General features: G+C 42.4%; 1 protein-coding gene across 1 annotated transcript; it reads left to right on the top strand.

Moving 5' to 3' along the window:
• Positions 1 to 9,264: 9,264 nt before the first annotated feature.
• On the top strand, positions 9,265 to 16,646 carry LOC147441207 (uncharacterized). The gene is made up of 4 exons (XM_086483679.1): positions 9,265 to 10,073; positions 10,590 to 10,692; positions 15,181 to 15,498; positions 15,845 to 16,646. The coding sequence occupies exons 1-4, from the start codon at positions 9,848 to 9,850 to the stop codon at positions 16,542 to 16,544; spliced, it is 1,347 nt and encodes a 448-aa protein (XP_086339805.1). The 5' UTR covers positions 9,265 to 9,847; the 3' UTR covers positions 16,545 to 16,646.
• Positions 16,647 to 18,748: the final 2,102 nt, after the last annotated feature.

Raw genomic sequence — 18,748 nt, 5'->3', positions numbered from 1 at the left:
CTTGGGTTGAGCAATACTAGCCCTCCCCCTGCTTTTCCTGTGACTCGTCGAAAAGCTCCATCAAAGAACAAGGTAAAAGCATTAGGAATACTTTTAGGTGGTGGCAATGGTAGGGTCTTTACTTCAGGCACCTTAATCTCCTTCTCATGTACCCTATAAGTAAGGATCCCTGCCAATTTTGCACGCACACTATCTTCTACCTTGAAAGAGTATTGGAACTCTTGCAATTCCATAATCCACTTTGAGATCCTAGTGCTACGATTCATTTGAGATGACACCCAAGGAAACAAATTTTCTGCAGTGAGAATTACAAAAGGTTTTGGTAACAAGTAGGATCTAAACTTTCTCACCGCAAACATGAGAGAAAGCATCATGAGTTCTGCCTCTGTATAGCCTCTCTCAAAAGCATTCATGACCCTACTAACAAAGTAGATGGGTCGCATCCGGGTACTATGGGGATCTTGTTGTAGCAAAACCGCTCCAATTGTTTCTTTCCCAAAACTAGAGCTAACAAAGAATGTGTACTCCCAACAAGGAGGCATGAGTGTTGGTAGCTCTGACAGGATGACTTTAATGTTACAAAAGTACTCTTCAAGCTCATAAGACCATGAAAATTCTACTTGTTGTGTCAACTTTTGCAAAGGATGAAGCAACTCTGAAGCTAAGTGAATAAAGCGTGACATATACTTCACGTTTTGAATGAATGAGATGACCTCTTTGAGATTCTTGGGTGATGGGAGCTCAATAAGAGCCTTTGCCTTTGAAGGATCCACCTCAATGCCTTTATAGGAAACCTTGTGATCAAGCAAGATCACTTCATCCTCGCCTATGTGACACTTGTCGGGGTTGAGTTGACCTCCCATGTCGTAGAGCTTCTTTAAACCTTCTTCCACCCTTTGTAGATGCAATGATTTTGAGCTATCAATGCAGAAATCATCCATGAACACCCTGATTGACTTTCCAAAGAATGCTTGAAACACCATGTTCATGAAACGTTGGAAGGTTGCAGAGCATTTGTCAGTCCAAATGGCATGACTCTAAAATCATAACAACCCCAAGGAGAGATGAAGGTTGTTTTCAACTAATCTTCCAATGCGATACCTATTTGAAAGTAACCCGAGTAGCCATCACACACAATGTACTTCTCATGACCAGCTACCTCATTTAGTATCTCATCTTGAAATGGGAGGGGAAAGTGATCTCTTTTTGTTGCCTCATTGAGTGGACGGTAATCCACACACACCCTCCACTTGCCGTTCTTCTTGGGAGTGACAACAACGGGAGAGACCCACTCTGAATTCTCCACTGGATAAATGAAACCTGCTGCTAGAAGCTTTCTTACCTCCTTGAGTAAAGCCTGCTCCTTGATGACTCCTAGCCTTCGTAGCTTCTGAGCCTTAGGTGTGGCCTCTGGCTTCAACTCAATTTTGTGTTGAACAACATCTACTCCACGCACTTCGGTGTAGTCTTTAGCAAAAAGCCTAGGAAATTTCCTTAACACACCTTTGAGCTCCTTTCTTTCATCTTTTGTAAGTGTTGTAGATAACATACTTTCTAGCATTCTTTCATCTTCCACTTTTTGGTTTTCTTGGGAACCTACCTCTTCCAAACCTAGGCAAGAGGTCTCTTGGTTGTTTGGCTTAAACCTTACCCCCATGACTTCGATGGAAGACTCCTCTTCAGTAATGCTGCCGCTACTTTCTTCTTTTGAAGTGCTATCGGTCTAGCCTTTCTCCGTCTCACTTTGAGATGATTCTTCATGGAGCTCCTCTTGGCGTTGCTCCTTCATGTCAAAGACAAGCTTCTTATGATTGTCATTCCTGCAAATTAGATTTTCACTCTCCCAATCCTGCAAAGCTCGCATTTTCATTAGCCATGGTCTCCCTAGGATAAATGGGTAACCATTTCCTTTGGTAGACTTGACATAGAAATCCACTGCCTTCTTAATGCCAAAGGCCTCCACAGAGACATTTTTACAAATGCCTACACACCTAGCTTTGCTATTGTTTGCCATCTTGACTTTAATTTCAGGTGTCTCATGGATGTGCATGCCTAGTCTTTGCATGAGTTCTTCTGTCATGATGCAAATTTGTGCACCCCCATCCACTAGACCTTTCCTAACCAATCTTCCTTTGATGTAACAATCTAGCACATGTGTAATATCCTCATTCATTTCAGCATGTGCAATTTTTACAACAGGAACACTCTCTTTTATCTTTCTCCTAGTGCTAACTACCTTTGATAAATCCCTCCTAACTTGTGGGCATAATGCAAGAAACCGAGGCCATGAGATATCAGGACCCTTACCTCTCATGTCTTCCAATAGGTTGTATGGAGCCATACCATGTCCAAGAGGGAAGTCTTGGAGATTGATACGACGTCGAGTCCTCTTAGCTTCCTTGGTCTCCTTTGCCTTCTTGCCTCGTCCATGGTCACTTTGTGATGTAACTCCTTCTTTCTCCTTCCCTTTTCCACGGCCACGCTTAATGCCATTTTCTTCCATGTCAACCTCTTTTGAGTTTGTCACCTCTACCACATGCACATTTGGGTCTGGCAAAGGTGGAACTCCTTCGACTCCTTGTGGAGGTGGTCTTGCTCCATTTGGCCTTTGTAGAAGCCTTGGTTGTTGACCAGTTCCTTCACCTGCATTCATCACTGGGTAATTCAAGTTAGGTCTCCCTGGCTCCCCACAGGGCCAAGGACAATTATACATCCCATGTCCAGACTCACCGCAATTCCAACATTGCAAGACTCTCCTAGGTTGTGAATCTCGCTCTTCAGACTTCTTTGCTTGTCCCTTTGGACCTACAGCTTGTGCAAGGTGAATTGATAAGCTGCTTAAAGATTCATTTAACTTCTCAATCACTTCTGCCGTTACCTCAGGAAGATCCCTAGATGTTGATGCTTGTGACTTACCTTTGGGTCTAAGACCTTCTATTGGAACCTCCCCCCTTAAGCACTTGAGTTTCCTATATTTCTCAGCAGCCCTAGTTTCAGCTGCATCAAAGGTAGCAGGTGCACCCGCCTCAAATTTTATCTTAAGGTCAAGAAAGAGTCGGGCTATGAACCTCTCCTTCTTTAGGAACTCTGCACCATCACCAGGGTTAGCAACATTTCTCACCCATACAGCCCAAAGACGTAGAAACTCTTGCTTGTACAAGTAGTAGTCATCTAGGTCGTTTTGCTTATGAGAAACAATGTCTTGCCATAGTTTTTGAGTGTTTTGGGGATCAAAGAAGTATCTCTTGAAATGATTCACACTGTCATCTTTATGCATATGCGTTTGACAGTGTTCAGTTGGTCAAAGACACTCTTCTAGAGTTGGAGACATTGACAATGACAGCTCTTTGAGATTCTATCTTGCCGGTTTAGCCACTTTGATTAGCGTTTCAGTCATTATACACATTTGTTTTGGGTTCAGAAGTGAGTTTTGTAGGGGAGACTCTGTCAAAAATTTTCAGGTTTTCTATCATCTTCTTTAGTGCAACAGATCTATTACTTTTGTTCCTTGTCGAGTTTCTGCAAATTTTGCACAGTTTGAGAGATATTCAGTTCAGACAGCAGGGTGGTCTACCTTTGTCGGTTCTTTTGCGTACAAGTTTTCGTTGTAGACTCTTTCTGCAATCTCTGTCACATGCACATTTGATGTAAGGTCTTGAGGGTCTATTAAATAAGACAAACCGCCGCAGCGGTTACAGAAAAGGGTCTCTGTGGTTGATGTAAGATCTTATGCGGTTTATGTATTGTGATGGAAATATGCAAAGCCTATTGTGGAGGGTCGTGGTTGGTAAGGTTTTATTGAGCTAGGGGATTATCAAATGTGGAGATCCTTTCAGTGATATAGGTTTTGGAGCGAGCCCCCGACATCCCCATAGTTTCGGCATCGACATAGGATGTATATTTATGCGGTTAGTGCAGTATTGGTGTGCATCTGTTGACCCGCCATTGTTAGCATTGCTGTTATCTTTATGCGTATGCGTTTGACAGTGTTCAGTTGGTCAGAGACACTCTTCTAGAGTTGGAGACATTGACAATGATAGTTCTTTGAGATTCTATCTTGCCGGTTTAGCCACTTTGATCAGCGTTTCAGTCATTGTACACATTTGTTTTGGGTTCAGAAGTCAGTTTTGGAGGGTAGACTCCGTCGAATTTTTTCAAGTTTTCTATCATCTTCTTTAGTGCAGCGGATCTATTACTTTTGTTCCTTGTCGAGTGATGGCTTCATCATCGGAGAACTCTTTGTTCAACATTGAGAAGTTAGATGGCACTAACTTCCCATTTGAAAGAAAAAAATTTACAATGTCTTAGTACAGAAGAAGCAGATCCAGCCGATAAAGATGAAAGGGATAAATCCTGAGGATATGGATGAGTATGATCGGCAGGAGTTGGATGAGCTTGACAGGTCAACCATCATGGTGACTTTGTCAAAGAATGTGTACTTCAATGTGAACATGGAAAAGACTAGTTATGAGTTGTGGAAGAAGTTATGTGACCTGTATGAGAAGCAAAGTGCAGCATCACAGGTTTATTGGCTGAAAAAGTTAGTTGATTTGAAGATGGATGAGGGCACACCCATGTGCAACCATCTCAATGAGTTCAACACAATTTTCAGTCAGCTGTCTGCGCAGGGAGTCAATTTTGACAATTCGGTCAAAGCAATGTTCTTGCTAGTTACATTGCCAGAAAGTTGGGATACTTTTCACACAGCCATAAGTAACTCAACACCTCCTGATGGTTTAACATGTGATGATGTTGAGGGCAGTTTGCTTACTGAAGAGGTTAGCACGAAGAATCTTGATACTTCTCGTGGTACTAGCAATGCTCTCCTTGTTTGTGGTCGATCACAAGGAAAGCGCAAGCAGAATCAGAGAGGAAAATCTCGTAGCAAATCACGTGGCCGAAAAAACATTGAGTGCTATCATTGTCACAAAAAGGGTCATATGAATAAAGACTGTCGAAAGTGAAAACAAGAGAAAGGTAAAGACAAGAAGTCGGAAGAAGGCAAGACTAAATAAAGAAAGCAATATAAAGATTGAAGAGATCAACAATGTTTTTGTTGAAGATTCTGATGGAGATATTTATCTCACATCTGCCATGGTTCAACATTTTTGGTTGCCACTGATGACTATGCTTTAGAGGATTGGGTTATTGACTCAGGTGCATCGTTTCATGTGACTCCTCACAGAGAGTGGTTCAGTACATATGATGCAGCCCGTAAAGGTCGTGTTCGTCTTGGCAATGATTTTGCTTGCGACATAGTTGGTGTCAGTGATGTGCAACTGAAATTTTAGAATGGTTCTTCATTCATGCTCAAGAATGTCAGACATGTGCCGAAGTTTACCAAAAGCTTGATTAGTACAGGACAATTGGATGACGCAGGATATTACTGCACATTTGGTGATAGTTCGTGGAAGATCACCAAAGGTTCTTTAGTGGTAGCACATGGTTCAAAGTCTAGGACTTTGTACATGCTACATGTATCCAATGTTAAAAACCATGTAATTTGTGTAATCAGTAGCCAAGTGTCTCTTTGTGGAATCGCCGGTTATGACATATGTTTCAAAAGGGAATGAAAATCTTGTCTCGTTTTGGTTATGTTCCTGGCTTCAATTTCTCAGACTTTTCAGTTTGTGAGCATTGTCTTTATGGTAAACAAACATAGTCACCACACAAAAGGGGAAGCACTCAAAAAACTGAGCCATTAGAGTTAGTGCATAGTGATGTGTGTGGACCTATGCCTAACGTATCCATGGGAGGTTCATTGTACTTTGTTACATTCATTGATGACTTCTCAAGGAAAGTGTGGGCATATCCTCTTAGGAAGAAGTATGAAGTTCTTTCAAAATTTCAGATTTTTGTGGCATAAGTGGAGAATCAATCTGGCAACAAAGTCAAGTGCGCGCTTAAGGTCAAACAATGGTGGTGAGTATGTCACTAAAGCCTTTCAGAATTTTTGTGATTCCAAAGGCATCAAAAGAGAGTTGACTGCTCTATATAATCCTCCACAAAATGGTGTTACTGAGAGGATGAATTGTACCATACAAGAGAAGTTATGTAGCATGTTGTCTAATACAGAGTTTCCTAATGGATTTTGGGTGGAAGCGTTAGCAACTGTTGCCCATTTTATTAATAGATCTCCTAACAAGGCTTTAGATGAGAAGGTACCTGAAGAGCTTTGGTCTGGGAAGCCACCTTCTTACGAGCATCTTAGAGTCTTTGGCTGTGAAGCGTATTGCCATGTTCCAAAGGAGTTTCGAAGCAAGTTGACTCATAAGTCAAAGAAATGCATATTTTTTGGTTATGGCAATCTTGGCGAGATGGGATTTCAGTTATGGGACCCTGAAGCTAAAAAGATAGTTCGTAGCAATGACGTATACTTCAATGAAGAAAAGATGCATAAGAAGCCTGTGCATACAGTGGAGGTCAGGAGAGTTATCTTCCAAGAAGATGGAATTGTCTACAATAGGGCTGAAGTGCCTAATGTCAGACAACAAGTATAGAATCCTTCTGTAGTACAAGATGTTGCTGAGGGACAACCAACTCAAGCAGTTATTAGAAGGTCTACAAGAGTTTCAAGGCCTCCTGATATATTTACTCCCTCACAGGACTGCACTATGTTGACAGATTGCAGAGAGCCTTCCTGCTATAAGGAAGCCATGTTGATGGATGACAAGGCAAAGTGGGAGAAAGCTATGCAATCAGAAATGGACTCGTTGCATAAGAATCAAACTTGGAAGTTGGTTTGGTTGCCTAAAGGTAAAAAGGCATTACCATACAAATGGGTGTATAAGCAGAAAATTACACCTCATGATAATAAACCCAAGTACAAGGCACGGCTTGTTGTTGCTAAAGGATTTAAGCAGCAGAGCACAGTATTGACTTTGATGAGATCTTTTCTCCGGTTGTCAAGATGACTACTCTGCGGTGTGTACTTGTGTTGGTTGCTAAAGATGACATGGAACTTGACCAGATGGATGTCAAGATGAAGTTCTTGCATGGTGACCTTCAAGAAGAAGTTTATATGTAGCAGCCAGAATGTTTTGTTGAGAAGGGCAATGAAGACTTGGTGTGTCAGTTAGAAAAGACTCTTTACGGTCTAAAACAGTCATCAAGGGAGTGGTATCGTAAATTCTACTCGTTCATGCTCTATCAAGGCTACAAAAGTAGCGATATGGACCATTGCCTCTACACTAAGCGAGCTAAAGATGCCAGTTTGTTGATTTTGGTCCTTCATGTGGATGATATGTTAATTGCCGGAAAATGCAGGGATGAGATTTCAGCCTTGAAGTCAGAGTTGCACGCAAACTTTGAAATGAAAAACATGGGTGAAGTAAGCCATATCCTTGGCATGCGCATTAAGCGAGATAGATGCAAGAAATTGGTCTATTTTTCTCAATCTGAGTACATTGCTAAAGTGCTCAAGAATTTCAGTATGGAGAAGGGGAAGGCATTGAGTACATTGAATACTCCATTGCCTTTATATGTGAAACTTTCTAAAAATGATTGCCCTAAGTCTGAAGAGGAAAAGGCTGAAATGGCAGAAGTGCCTTATTCATCTGCAATTGGGAGTTGATGTATGCTATGATTGCTACACGTCTTGATATTGCTGTTGCAGTGGGAGTTGTTAGCAGATATATGTCAAATCCAGGCAAGGAACATTGGGAGGCAGTGAAAGGGGTTATGCGATATTTGAATGGTACAAAAGACATGTGCATTTGCTTTGGAAAAAAGGAAGCGTGTGTAATGAGTTACACATATGTAGGTTATGCAAGAGACTTGGACAAGAGAAGGTCCACTTCAGGCTATGTTTTTGAATTCACTGGAGGTGCTGATGCTCTAGACTCAGAACCTGAGGATGGATGTGCCATGATCTCTGAATCTATCTCCGAGCTCCCTATTTTTGCTCAACAATATAAACAAGAATTGGCTCATTTTTCTTCTTTTGGTGCTGAACTTGCCAATTTTCTAAAAAATCTATGTGGTTTAATTCCGACTTTTGTCAGCATTCCGGCCACTCCCACAATCAGGAGGACTATCCCGTCAAGATAAAGCCACTTTGGAAGTTGTCAAAGAATTCCAAAACAATCTTTGCACTCTCAACAATTATAATCTTCTGAAAATTTTCCCTAAAGTGTCTAAGGTGTTCCCTTTTCTCTCAGTCTGACCAATTGAAATCGAGTCATTCGGTGTTGACCATCAGCTTTTGATTTTACCTAACAAAGCCTTTTCTGTCCCAATACTTAGTGAAACTTGGGTCTACTTTGCTTCATGCATCTACGGTTGATGATTGCTGCCTTAAAATTTTGAGGGGTGGACAATTTGTGGATAAAGGGGAACTCATTAAAGCTCCCTTCAACCTCAATTTTATCGATAAAGCTAAATGTATCATGGAGTTTGCCAAAAACATTCTTGACTTCTACACTGAGTCCATTTGGAATGTTTAGAGGCCTGACCTAAAGTGTGCATGCAAATTTATTGACCCTAAAGAAACTTGTGAATCTAGTATTATGTGGTTTGACCATTCTATCTAGTACATTCTAAACCATCTTGAGCAGCTCTTCCTTGATAAACGAGCGGATTTTCATCTCTCCCTATTTTGCTCTTGTCTTGGTGGGCAAGCGCGATCCCTTGTGATTGCCTAGATTTCTTTTAATTCTTTTAGAGGCATGATGCTCGATATTTTCAAAGAACTCAAATCAGATGAACTTGGTACTTATCTTACTACTTATGCTAATTATAAAGGAGTCAAAATTGCCATTGGTTTGCTTAAGCCGTGCATTGAAGAAGATAGCACTCCCTCTCTTTAAATGCCAAATTCTCTTGCCACACCCAATAGCTCCTTTACTTCTTTTCTAACTCCTAGAACCGCATGTATCAATACATTCAAAAATACAAAAACCACCAAACTAAAGTGAAATTCATTCTTGGAGGACTTATATTCAACTTGAATGATACCCCAAAATGAAGGTAATCTATGGACTCTTTTCCAAAATTATGTTCCTCCCAAGCCACTATATGGAGACCTTCGAGGAGGCTTTCTATACAGGATATTTCAAAATAGATTCCACTATTTTCATGCCAATCTGCAAGGATCTACACCCTACACCCTCCACAAATGAGAAAACTCTTTGACAAGAATATACAAATCACATGGACTTATATAAACATAACTAAAAATATAAACAAAAATAAATAATGTATGTATGTATGTATGCACATGTATATACATATATACACAAAATATATATACATATGTATATATGTACACAACACACACACAAACCGATTTTGCACCATAGGCGATTACAAAGGTAGTATGAACCCTTTCTTGAGAGGTGGGGCGTTGCTTCATGTACATGGTGTTGGCTCTTGGAAATGCAAGAATAGGATATCGCTACACTTTGTTGCAAGCAGTGGTGGTGGTTGAAATCCTAGTGAGTTTAACATAATAAGGTTCTGTCTACGTTGTGTTAAAAAGCACAAATATACAGACTAGTTATAGAACGGCCCCAACAAGATCCTTTGAGATCTTTGGAAAACTTGGCCCAAGGAGCTCAAACAAGGTAATGGTAGACTCTAGTATTTCAAAGTATATTATGAGGAGTTTTCTATCAGGGCAAGGAAAGACTCGTTATTCTCAAAGCAAAGACATGAGGGGAGCACAAGTCGAGCACAACACACAAGTGGCCAGGAGAGGTTGACTTCAATAAAGCACAGCATAATACATAAATAAATATATAAGAAAGGAGAGGAGTTGACTATAATCGGTAGATAAGTAGATAATTAGAGAGCTAAATTAGACGACACGCGCATTGAGAGAGATAGAGAGAGAGAACATGTCAAAGGCATGGCCTTGCTGTTATTGGCCCTTTCCTCTGCAATGATGGGCTCGCCTTCCTTGTACACGGGCTTTTCTCTCTGGCCCTTTCTCATCATCATCCTTTGCCATCTCCTCCTCCTGCCCTTGTTTCATCCTCTGCAGCACAAGCTGGCTGCCGCTCAAACCTCACCTTCTTCCCCAAGCGCACTCTCTAGTCCTCCTGCAGCAAGCATCGCCGGTACCAAGCCACAAAGTAAGTACAAACAGTGTAGGCTCGACTTTTTCTTAATCAGCTGGTGGATAATTGTCCCCATGTGGGTCTTCCTAATCGGGCATAATTAGCTTGCTTTCCTTCATCGATGCGCGCATCCTTTCCTGCACATGCAATGCATGAAATGGGTACCGCTGAGCTTTGGATACAGCTCATTATAGCAGTATCCATGGATTTACCCATTTGGGGTCTGCCTCAGTTATGCTCATTTGGGTCGTTTTGCTAATTAGCATTAGTAGAAGGATTGCTCAAGCTAGCTACAGGTCATTAACAAAGTGGCGTGATTAGCACGCAATTAGGAGTGGGTAGAACAGCTGACATGAAGCTGATTCATTAGCTCCTAAGCTTGATTGTACCTGCAGTTTACTGGTTTGGGTGCCGGAGTAGCGGTAGGGAATGTGGGAGAAGCTTGTTTTTTTTTTCTTTCCCTTCTTGTGTGCGCAATTAGTAGGATTTGGATCGGCTTTTCATTCTTTGTTTTGGCTAGCTGTCAAACAGATTGGACATGGTGCGTGGACAGCGCTGACAACTTGGCCTTGTGCCAGCAGATGATCAAAATCCTTGTCTCCATCGACCCCAACACAGACCACGCTCACTCTTGGTACAAGCATCAAGCCCTACCTGCTCTTTTATTTCTCCTTTCAAAGCTGGCTTTGTTTAATGCATTGTTTCCCTTTTTCAATTTACTTGGGAGAGGATACACACCCCACTTCCTACGAAACTCGAATGTCGTTCGATTTATTCGTGGTTACTTTTCCCTCTTCCTTGCTTGTCCGAGTTCACTTTATAAGGAGTGAAGAGGCTTGAGGGACAAGAAATCCTACGTGGGCACATGTGTGAGGTCTTGGGCTCGAAACACGGGCGAGAGTGAAGGGTCAACTTGTTGACTTTTTTTCCAATCGTTGCCCTTCCTCAAGATCTGCGCAAAATGCCGTGCGTCGTCGATCTCACCGCCCTGGTATATAGTGTCATGGGACCCCATGACATATAGCATTGTGGGACCCCACAAAGTTTGAACCCTAATCCTCTAGAACAATAATAAGTCACTATCTATTCAAGCAGTTATCATCCAATGTTCCTAGCAAGGTTGACCGTTGACCTTATGGAATGGAAGGAATTTGCGACAAACTAGTAACCTAGCATGTCAATGTGGTCCCATGATATAGAGGAACATGCTGGTGTACCATTTGCCCTTAAAAAAAGTGCAAAATAGGAGAATGTGATGTGGTAAAACTAGTATGAATGTAACGTGCTAAAATAGAGGTATGTGATGTGCTAAAATAGAAGAATGTGATGTGCTAAACTAGTCAAAGCCATGAATGTGGCCTTTAAGTTTGACAGCATATACAATGTACATATTTAGCCTAAAATGAGTAGGCAACCCTCAACACTATCCAACACTTGGGTATTGAATGAAGTATAAGCAATGGGAAAGTGGCTTTTAAGTTTGCCATCATATACAATGTACATGTTTAAATGGGTTCGCAACCCTCAACACTATCTAACATTGGGTATTGAATGAAGTATAAGCGATGGAATCTATGGCGTTGAAGTGAAGCACATTTCTTGTGAAGCACGTATGCAGTTTGATTTGTCATTGTTTACTTTTTTTTTTGTCCATGTTTACTTTTGACCCTTCCCGAATTCACTTTATGAGATAGTGGCTTCGCCTTGGGGACAAGCAAACCCACACGAACGCGTGGTTAGGGTGTTGGGTTGCCTACGAGGAGGTCTTGGGTTCGAGTCACCGACGTGGGGGATGGCGGGTCAATGCACCAACTTTTTTTCCCCCTCCGTCCATTCTCCAGATCCTTGCAACCCATCGGGACCGTTCATTGCAATGCTCCGATCCTGTATTAGATAGTGCTGAGGGTTGGTAACCTTTACTCTAAAAGTAATACATGTATAGAATCTCATCGTACCATGTACAAGTGTCCGTATGTTTTTTCAAAATTATTTTAGGGTGCTTTGAAGACATTAAAGGGTCCTATAAGGGATATCAAAAGTATAGATCACTTTTTAGCAAATTGTCGGTAATTTATGACCCTTGATAAATAACATAACCATTTCTTCTACTTTTTATCGACTCCCTATATAGCTTCTACAATGTAGCACAAATCGGTTTTAGTTTTGTGATATGGGGCCAAGAATGCATGTAGTCTTGATGGATCATAAAAGGAACGTCTTCGAGACTAATCGACACCTCCATAATCGAGAGGGACCAATGGCCCAGATGATGTGGGCCATCGATCAAAAAGTGATTGCCATGCAATTGTCCTAGGCGTGAACACACTACGTGTTAAGCCCAAAGAAAATGCCTTACCAAACAAGCTATCATTTACTTATTAATGTTGGTGTGAGTTCTTGTAATTATAACGCAAAGATAGGGGGTGGCATTCATAGCTAGTTTACTTTTGGTTCAAGTGGAGCTCACTTGAGAACATTAGCAAGAATGTATCCTCCTTCGACCAACCTGGACAAGGGTTATGACAAAACCTTGTGTTCTTACATCGCTTAGATCATGAAAGCATTGGGCTTTGGACCCAGATTGTGTGTGATAGTTTACACGCTTGGGGAGCTACTCTTCAACAACAAGACTCTGGAAATGTTTGAAGTCAAAAGATCTATCATGCAAGGTTGCCCCCTTGTCCTGCTTCTCTTCGCAATTGGCTCACACCATATAGTACCCTTCCTCGAGGATAGTGTGGCAAAAGGAGAAATTCAATGTCTCTAGGGAGAAAACAATTGCTTGCTAGATTGTTTGCAGATGATTTGTTGCTCTTCATAAAAGCCAACCCACAAATGCTAAGAAGAGCTCTAAATATCGTCTAATGATGTTCTACTGCTTCTGGCTCAAAGTGAAATATTGAGAAATCGTGATTGATCTTGTTGTTTCAAAGCGACTCGTTTGACCCCATTGAGTGGTCAAGAGAAGTTATCGAGAAAGGCACTGTGTTTCGACACCTTGGCACTCCACTTGGGGTGGACATTTGGAATACTCAAAGATTCGACTCGATATTGCACAAGATCCACAATAAAATGAGAAGGTAGGGGTACACGCTCCTCCCTTTCCATAGTAGAGTGATTGCGATTAATGCTTTCATGATCCCTTACATCTCATTCATGGCCTCGATTATAAAAGTGGGCAAATGTAGCTGGAAAGAATTTTTGAAACCTATCAAAAGATTCTTGTGGAAGAACAATGTTAAAAGACATGACTCCGTGGCAATGGGGAAAATGGGAATGGGTGGCGAGTTCCAAGAATCAAGGCGGCAGAATGGGGGTCATGGCTTGGGACATAAGTAACACAACAAAGCTCGTCTCTCGAGGTCGCACATGGAAGTCACATGAAAGGAGGCCAAGATGCATGATAAAATGATGGCTTTAGCTGGACTTTTGTTAAGCTTGGGGAAGGCACAAGGAAACTCGCACAAAAGTGCAACAAAGCAGCTTCGGCTTTGGAATGGAGAGAGACTGTCAAATGCTTTAGGTGCTCCATTTTACACTGGTCCTTCTTGCTTTCCAAACTTGGAAGGGGATCCTTGACCCCATTAAGTAACAAAGGGATCTCCAACCTTTCATATTTTTGGGATGACAGAAAACGCTACTGGAAGGAGGTGGAGCAAGTAATAATTCAACATAATTTGACTATGTATGAAATGCTTCTAGTCATTAGACTCTTGTTAGTTTGTCTTCAAAACCTATGGTGGTGACCGGATCAGAGCTGGACTGGAAAGTCTGGCATTGGCCCAAAGATAGAGTCTTTACACTCTCCAAGACCCATGATTTCTATGACTAGCTGATAAACAAAGCAGACTTGTTTGTGCCACTCATAAAGAGATGGAAGAAAAATTGGTCAGAAGAGTGTAAGTGCCATTTGGGAGATAAAATGGCTGACCTACATGAAGATGTTTACACGGAAGGTGCTATGGTGAGCCATACCCATGGGAACAAGATTTCCCCTAGAGGGATTGGCATTAATACTTGCTCTGGTTGTAGACCAGTTTCGGAGGATCCCCTCCATCTGTTAAAAAATGACGTGTTATGCAGGGTCTAGCTGCAAAAATATGCAAATGGGTGTGAAAGACATGAATGATTATCTTCTACACAAATGACCTGACCCTGGGAGGGTGTAGATCACAAAACGAGGCTATTTTGTTTTGCACCCAATTCACTAGATATCGTTTTTTGAAATAAATATGGAATGTCCCTACGGGAACCTTCACGTCTTTGAGGAAAAATATGTCATGGCTCAACTCAATGATGTGCTGAGTGAGAGCAGTCAGCTTATCTTTATTGTAGGGTCAAAGAGAGGGGTAGACGCCAATGCCGAAGAATGGAAACATGCACTTAATTGCGTCGGCTATTTTTTTTTCGACATACCAAAGGGCCCACATGGGGAGGTGCTTATCCCTTCCAAATATTAGCCATGTTACATGGTCGGGCAAGGGCCGCGTACCATCGGCGGGCAAGAGCCATGCGTACATGGCCACCTAATTGATGCACCACATGCTGGAAACGACGGAGAGAACTCGAAGCAACCGGCTAGGAACGTCCTCCTCAGGTGACCCAACCCAGGAGGAGGATGCACTTGAGTGTTCAAGGGCAAGAGCCCTAGCAACGTGAACAACAGGTGAGCACAAGGTGTCCCTCTAGAGTGTGACCTATCGGAGGATTTGAACCCATAACCCGTAGGATGAGAGGCCAAAGCCGTACCATTAGACCGACTCTTTAGGGACTGCATCGGGAATTTGAGTGGTAATAGGTACCAAATCTTTGTCACGCTCTTGCACCGTATCTTACATGCCTCTTTTCGGAAACATTGCCGCCTCAAGGTACATGTAGTGATTGTGTATTCTTTTCAGAGTTAATATAACATCTCCACTCACAATTGTGAGTATGGCCAAAAAGGGGAAAAAAAAGAGAGCAAATGAGTTCACCTCGAGCAAAATAGTGCACTTGAAGATCACAGTAGGTCCACTTTTCATTCAATTGTAGTGTGGACATGGACATGCTTGATGATTTTCACCTTCTTTTTTGAAGCTGGTTTTAGACTTTGTACTTACAGATTGATGATCATATGTTGTAGTGTGAGAACACTAGAAGGAGATGAAGCATGCATGGAGATGATCCGAAATGGAGAAGCTATGTTCTCGGTATTCGATGGAGGGGAGATATGGGAAGCTTACAATTTGTACAACCTGATACCCATAAGGACACAACATAGTGATATTGATGGCTCACCACGGTACTACGGAGTGGGCGTGGTGAGAGCAGGTGGATGCCCTTCCTCTCTTTTTCAGCTTAGGGGCAAACGGTCATGCCACACCGGGTATGGTCGCGCCTCCGGTTGGACACTTCCCATCACCTTCTTGCTCAACAACAAAATTATGCCCCTCATTACAAAGTAAGAGCTCAACCTAAACCTCTTAGTTTCTGTTTTGAAGTATATAAAAACTTTAGTTATCGCTACTTTACATTGAAAGGAGTGGCTTTTCATTGCTATGTGACATTAAATTGTCTGGTTATTGTATATGTGTAGTTATGGTGTAGAGAGAGTTTTTTGGTGCATGTACTATAATATATGCATGCTTGCCTAAATGTGGTTACATGTACTCACTTTGTGTGTGTGTGTGTGTTTTATATATGTGTACGTATGTATATGTGTGTGTGTGTGCGCGCACACACACACACACACACTTGGTATCAGTACATGTTGTCCTTGCTAAGCTGCATTTGTCATGAATGTGCAGGAATGCTTCTAAGATGCATGACATACAATCCGTGGAGGCATTCTTCAAAAAGTCGTGTGCTATAAGTGAGGAGAGCTCAAATGGGATATGCACAAGCTGCAAAATTACTTCACAATGCAATGACGACGACCGTTACTACAGCTATGCGGGTGCATTTCGTTGCCTAGTGGAGGATAGTGGAGATATAGCATTCACAAAGGGCACCATTCCCTCCTTATTTGCAGAGGGAGGCATTTTTGCTGATACTAGTTGGGAAAACCTTCAACCACCCTCCCATTACAAGCTTGTTTGCCCCAACTCCTCATGTGCTGATGTTGATCAATATAAAAGTTGCAACTTTGGGTCGGCCCCGGGTCACACCATCATGGTCTCAAATCAACTTGATAAATCCCACATTGAAGCCTTTCATAATGTCATGGATGATGCTGTTACCAATGCTGCATATGTCAAGCTATTCTCGTCTGCAAGTTCTAGTGGTAGTGGGTTTGCCTCTGGCGTTTCTCGCTCATCGGCTTACAATGGGACTGTGCAAGAGCTCCTCGGCCATCTCTACCAAACTATTCTTGACCTTGACCATTTCAATTCCCTCAATTCCACCTCCCTCTCCTCCTCCTCAAACTCTAGCTCCTTGTGCACTGCACTTTCAATAGTTCTTCTTTGGTGGATGATTTTTTTTAACTCAAAATTTTTGTGTACATGACATGTTTTCAACATCCATCCAATCCGGCACGTTTCACATTCTCATGTAAATACATACAATTTTGGAGTATATACAAATGTAACATTAGCATTAGAGTTTATACAAGAGGACTCATAATATTTTCATGTGTTTTTTCATATGCATAATTTGTTACTCATGATTGACAAAAACAAGTGTGCCAAACGACGCTCGCAAAAGGCCGTAGTCAGGACCTTTTTTTTAAAAACAAAGTGCATCACACTAGAGACACGGAACAAGCTATAGAGAACTAGTTCAGCCTAGTGCTTTGCATATAAGCGCGATGTCGTTGGTTCAACTTTAAAGCCTTGCATAGCAATTTCGGCCTGATATGGGATCTTGCAAGATTCCATATTGTATTAAATCATGCAATGAGATTATTATTGTTCAAAGAAGACACAAAACCTTGTTAACTTCGTACAAGAATTGCAAGGTCCGCACATCTACGACGCTCACTCGGCCTACAAGAACCCGGAGTGGAGAGGCTCGAAGGACATGCTACGGCACGTAGTGGATGTGGCCAACGCATAGCACTCCAAAACTCACAAGAAGATTTAGAACTATTCTCATGTAGGAACACAGAGTCTTTTTTCAATGTTTTTCTTACAATGCATAACATCATGAGCTTCTGCTCGAGAGGCACCACATACCTAGTTAGGTACGACTGGGGGCAAGGGACCCCTAGTCCCCCACTGGGCCGGCGATCCCCTACTCCCAATCGTACCTAGCTAGGTCTGTGGTGCCTCCCTCACAAAAGCTCATGATGTTGAGGTAAGTCACAATGTGGGAATTATTGTGAAAATTTCTCCAAAACTTCTTGTGATCGTGAGCTTCTGCTCGGAGGCACCACATACCTAGCTAGGTACGATTGGGGGCAGGGGATCACCGGCCCCGATTACCTAGCCAGGTATGCGGTGTCTCCTGAGGAGAAGCTCATGATGTTGAGGTAGGTCACAATGTGAGAATTATTGTGAGAAAGCTAGGTATGCGGTGTCTTCCGAGCAGAAGCTCACAATGTTGAGGTAGGTCACAATGTGAGAATTATTGTGAGAAACCAGGGCCGGTGGTCCCCTGCCCCCAATCATACTTAGCTAGGTATGCAGTGCCTCCGAGCTTCTCTGAGGGAGGCACCACAGACCTAGCTAGGTACGATTGGGAGTAGGGGACCGCCGACCCCCTGTGGGGGGCCGGAGGTCCCTTGGCCCCAATCGTACCTAACTAGGTATGTGGTACCTCTTGAGCATAAGCTCGTAATGTTATGCGTTGTATGAAAAACATTGAAAAAAGACTCCGTTTTCCTACATGAAAATATTTCTAAATCTTCTTGTGAGTTTTGGAGTGCTATGCGTTGGCCACATCCACTCCCTGTCGTAGCATGCCCGCCGAGCCTTTCCACTCCAGCTTCTCGTAGGCCGAGTGAGCATTGCAGACGCACGGACCTTGCAATTCTTTTAGGAAGCTAACAAGGTTTTGTGTCTTCTTTGAACAATAATAATCTTATTTCAATCATCTTGAAAACAAAGTATCGCATGATTTATAGAATATGGAATCTTGCAAGATCCCATATCAAGCTTATCGAAATTGCTATGCAAGGCTTCATAGTTGAACCAACGACATTGCACTTATATGCAAAGCACCAGACTGAACTAGTTCTCTATAGCTTGTTCCCTGTCTCTAGTCACAAGAAGTTTTGGACAAATTCTCACATTGTGACTTACCTCAACAGCACGAGCTTTTGTGAGGGAGGCACCGCATACCTGGCTAGGTACGATTGGGGGCAGGGGACCGCCGCCCCGGTGGGGGGGCCGATGGTCCCCTGCCCCCAATCGTCCCTAGCTAGGTATCCGATGCCTCTCGAGCAGAAGCTCATGATGTCATGCATTGTTATGAAAAACACTGAAAAAGACTCAGTTTTCCTAAATGAGAAAATTTCTAAATCTTCTTGTGAGTGTGATGCACTTTGTTTTAAAAAAAAGGCCCTGACTACCACAAGAAGTTGTTCACAATAATTGTGACATTGTGACCTACCTCAACATCACGAGCTTCTGCTCGGGAGGCACAGAGAAGCTCGGGAGGCACAGCATACCTAGCTAGGTAACCGGGGCCGGTGGTCCCCTACTAGCTAGATATGCGGTGCCTCCGAGCGGAAGCTCATGATGTTATGCATTGTATGAAAAACACTGAAA

This window comes from Adiantum capillus-veneris, chromosome 15, assembly GCF_014529385.1.
Source record: "Adiantum capillus-veneris isolate H3 chromosome 15, ASM1452938v2, whole genome shotgun sequence".
In the NCBI taxonomy this organism is placed as follows: domain Eukaryota; kingdom Viridiplantae; phylum Streptophyta; class Polypodiopsida; order Polypodiales; family Pteridaceae; genus Adiantum; species Adiantum capillus-veneris.
The sequence above is the reverse complement of the archived record's forward strand: the minus strand, read 5'-3'. Positions and strand labels throughout refer to the sequence as shown.

Excerpts from the sequence above, each read along its gene's own strand:
- LOC147441207 (XM_086483679.1), top strand. The coding sequence starts at position 9,848 with ATGGCCTTGCTGTTATTGGCCCTTTCCTCTGCAATGATGGGCTCGCCT. Across the intron at positions 10,074-10,589 it reads CGCCGGTACCAAGCCACAAA|ATTGGACATGGTGCGTGGAC; the intron begins GTAAGTACAAAC and ends GCTGTCAAACAG. Across the intron at positions 15,499-15,844 it reads ATTATGCCCCTCATTACAAA|GAATGCTTCTAAGATGCATG; the intron begins GTAAGAGCTCAA and ends ATGAATGTGCAG.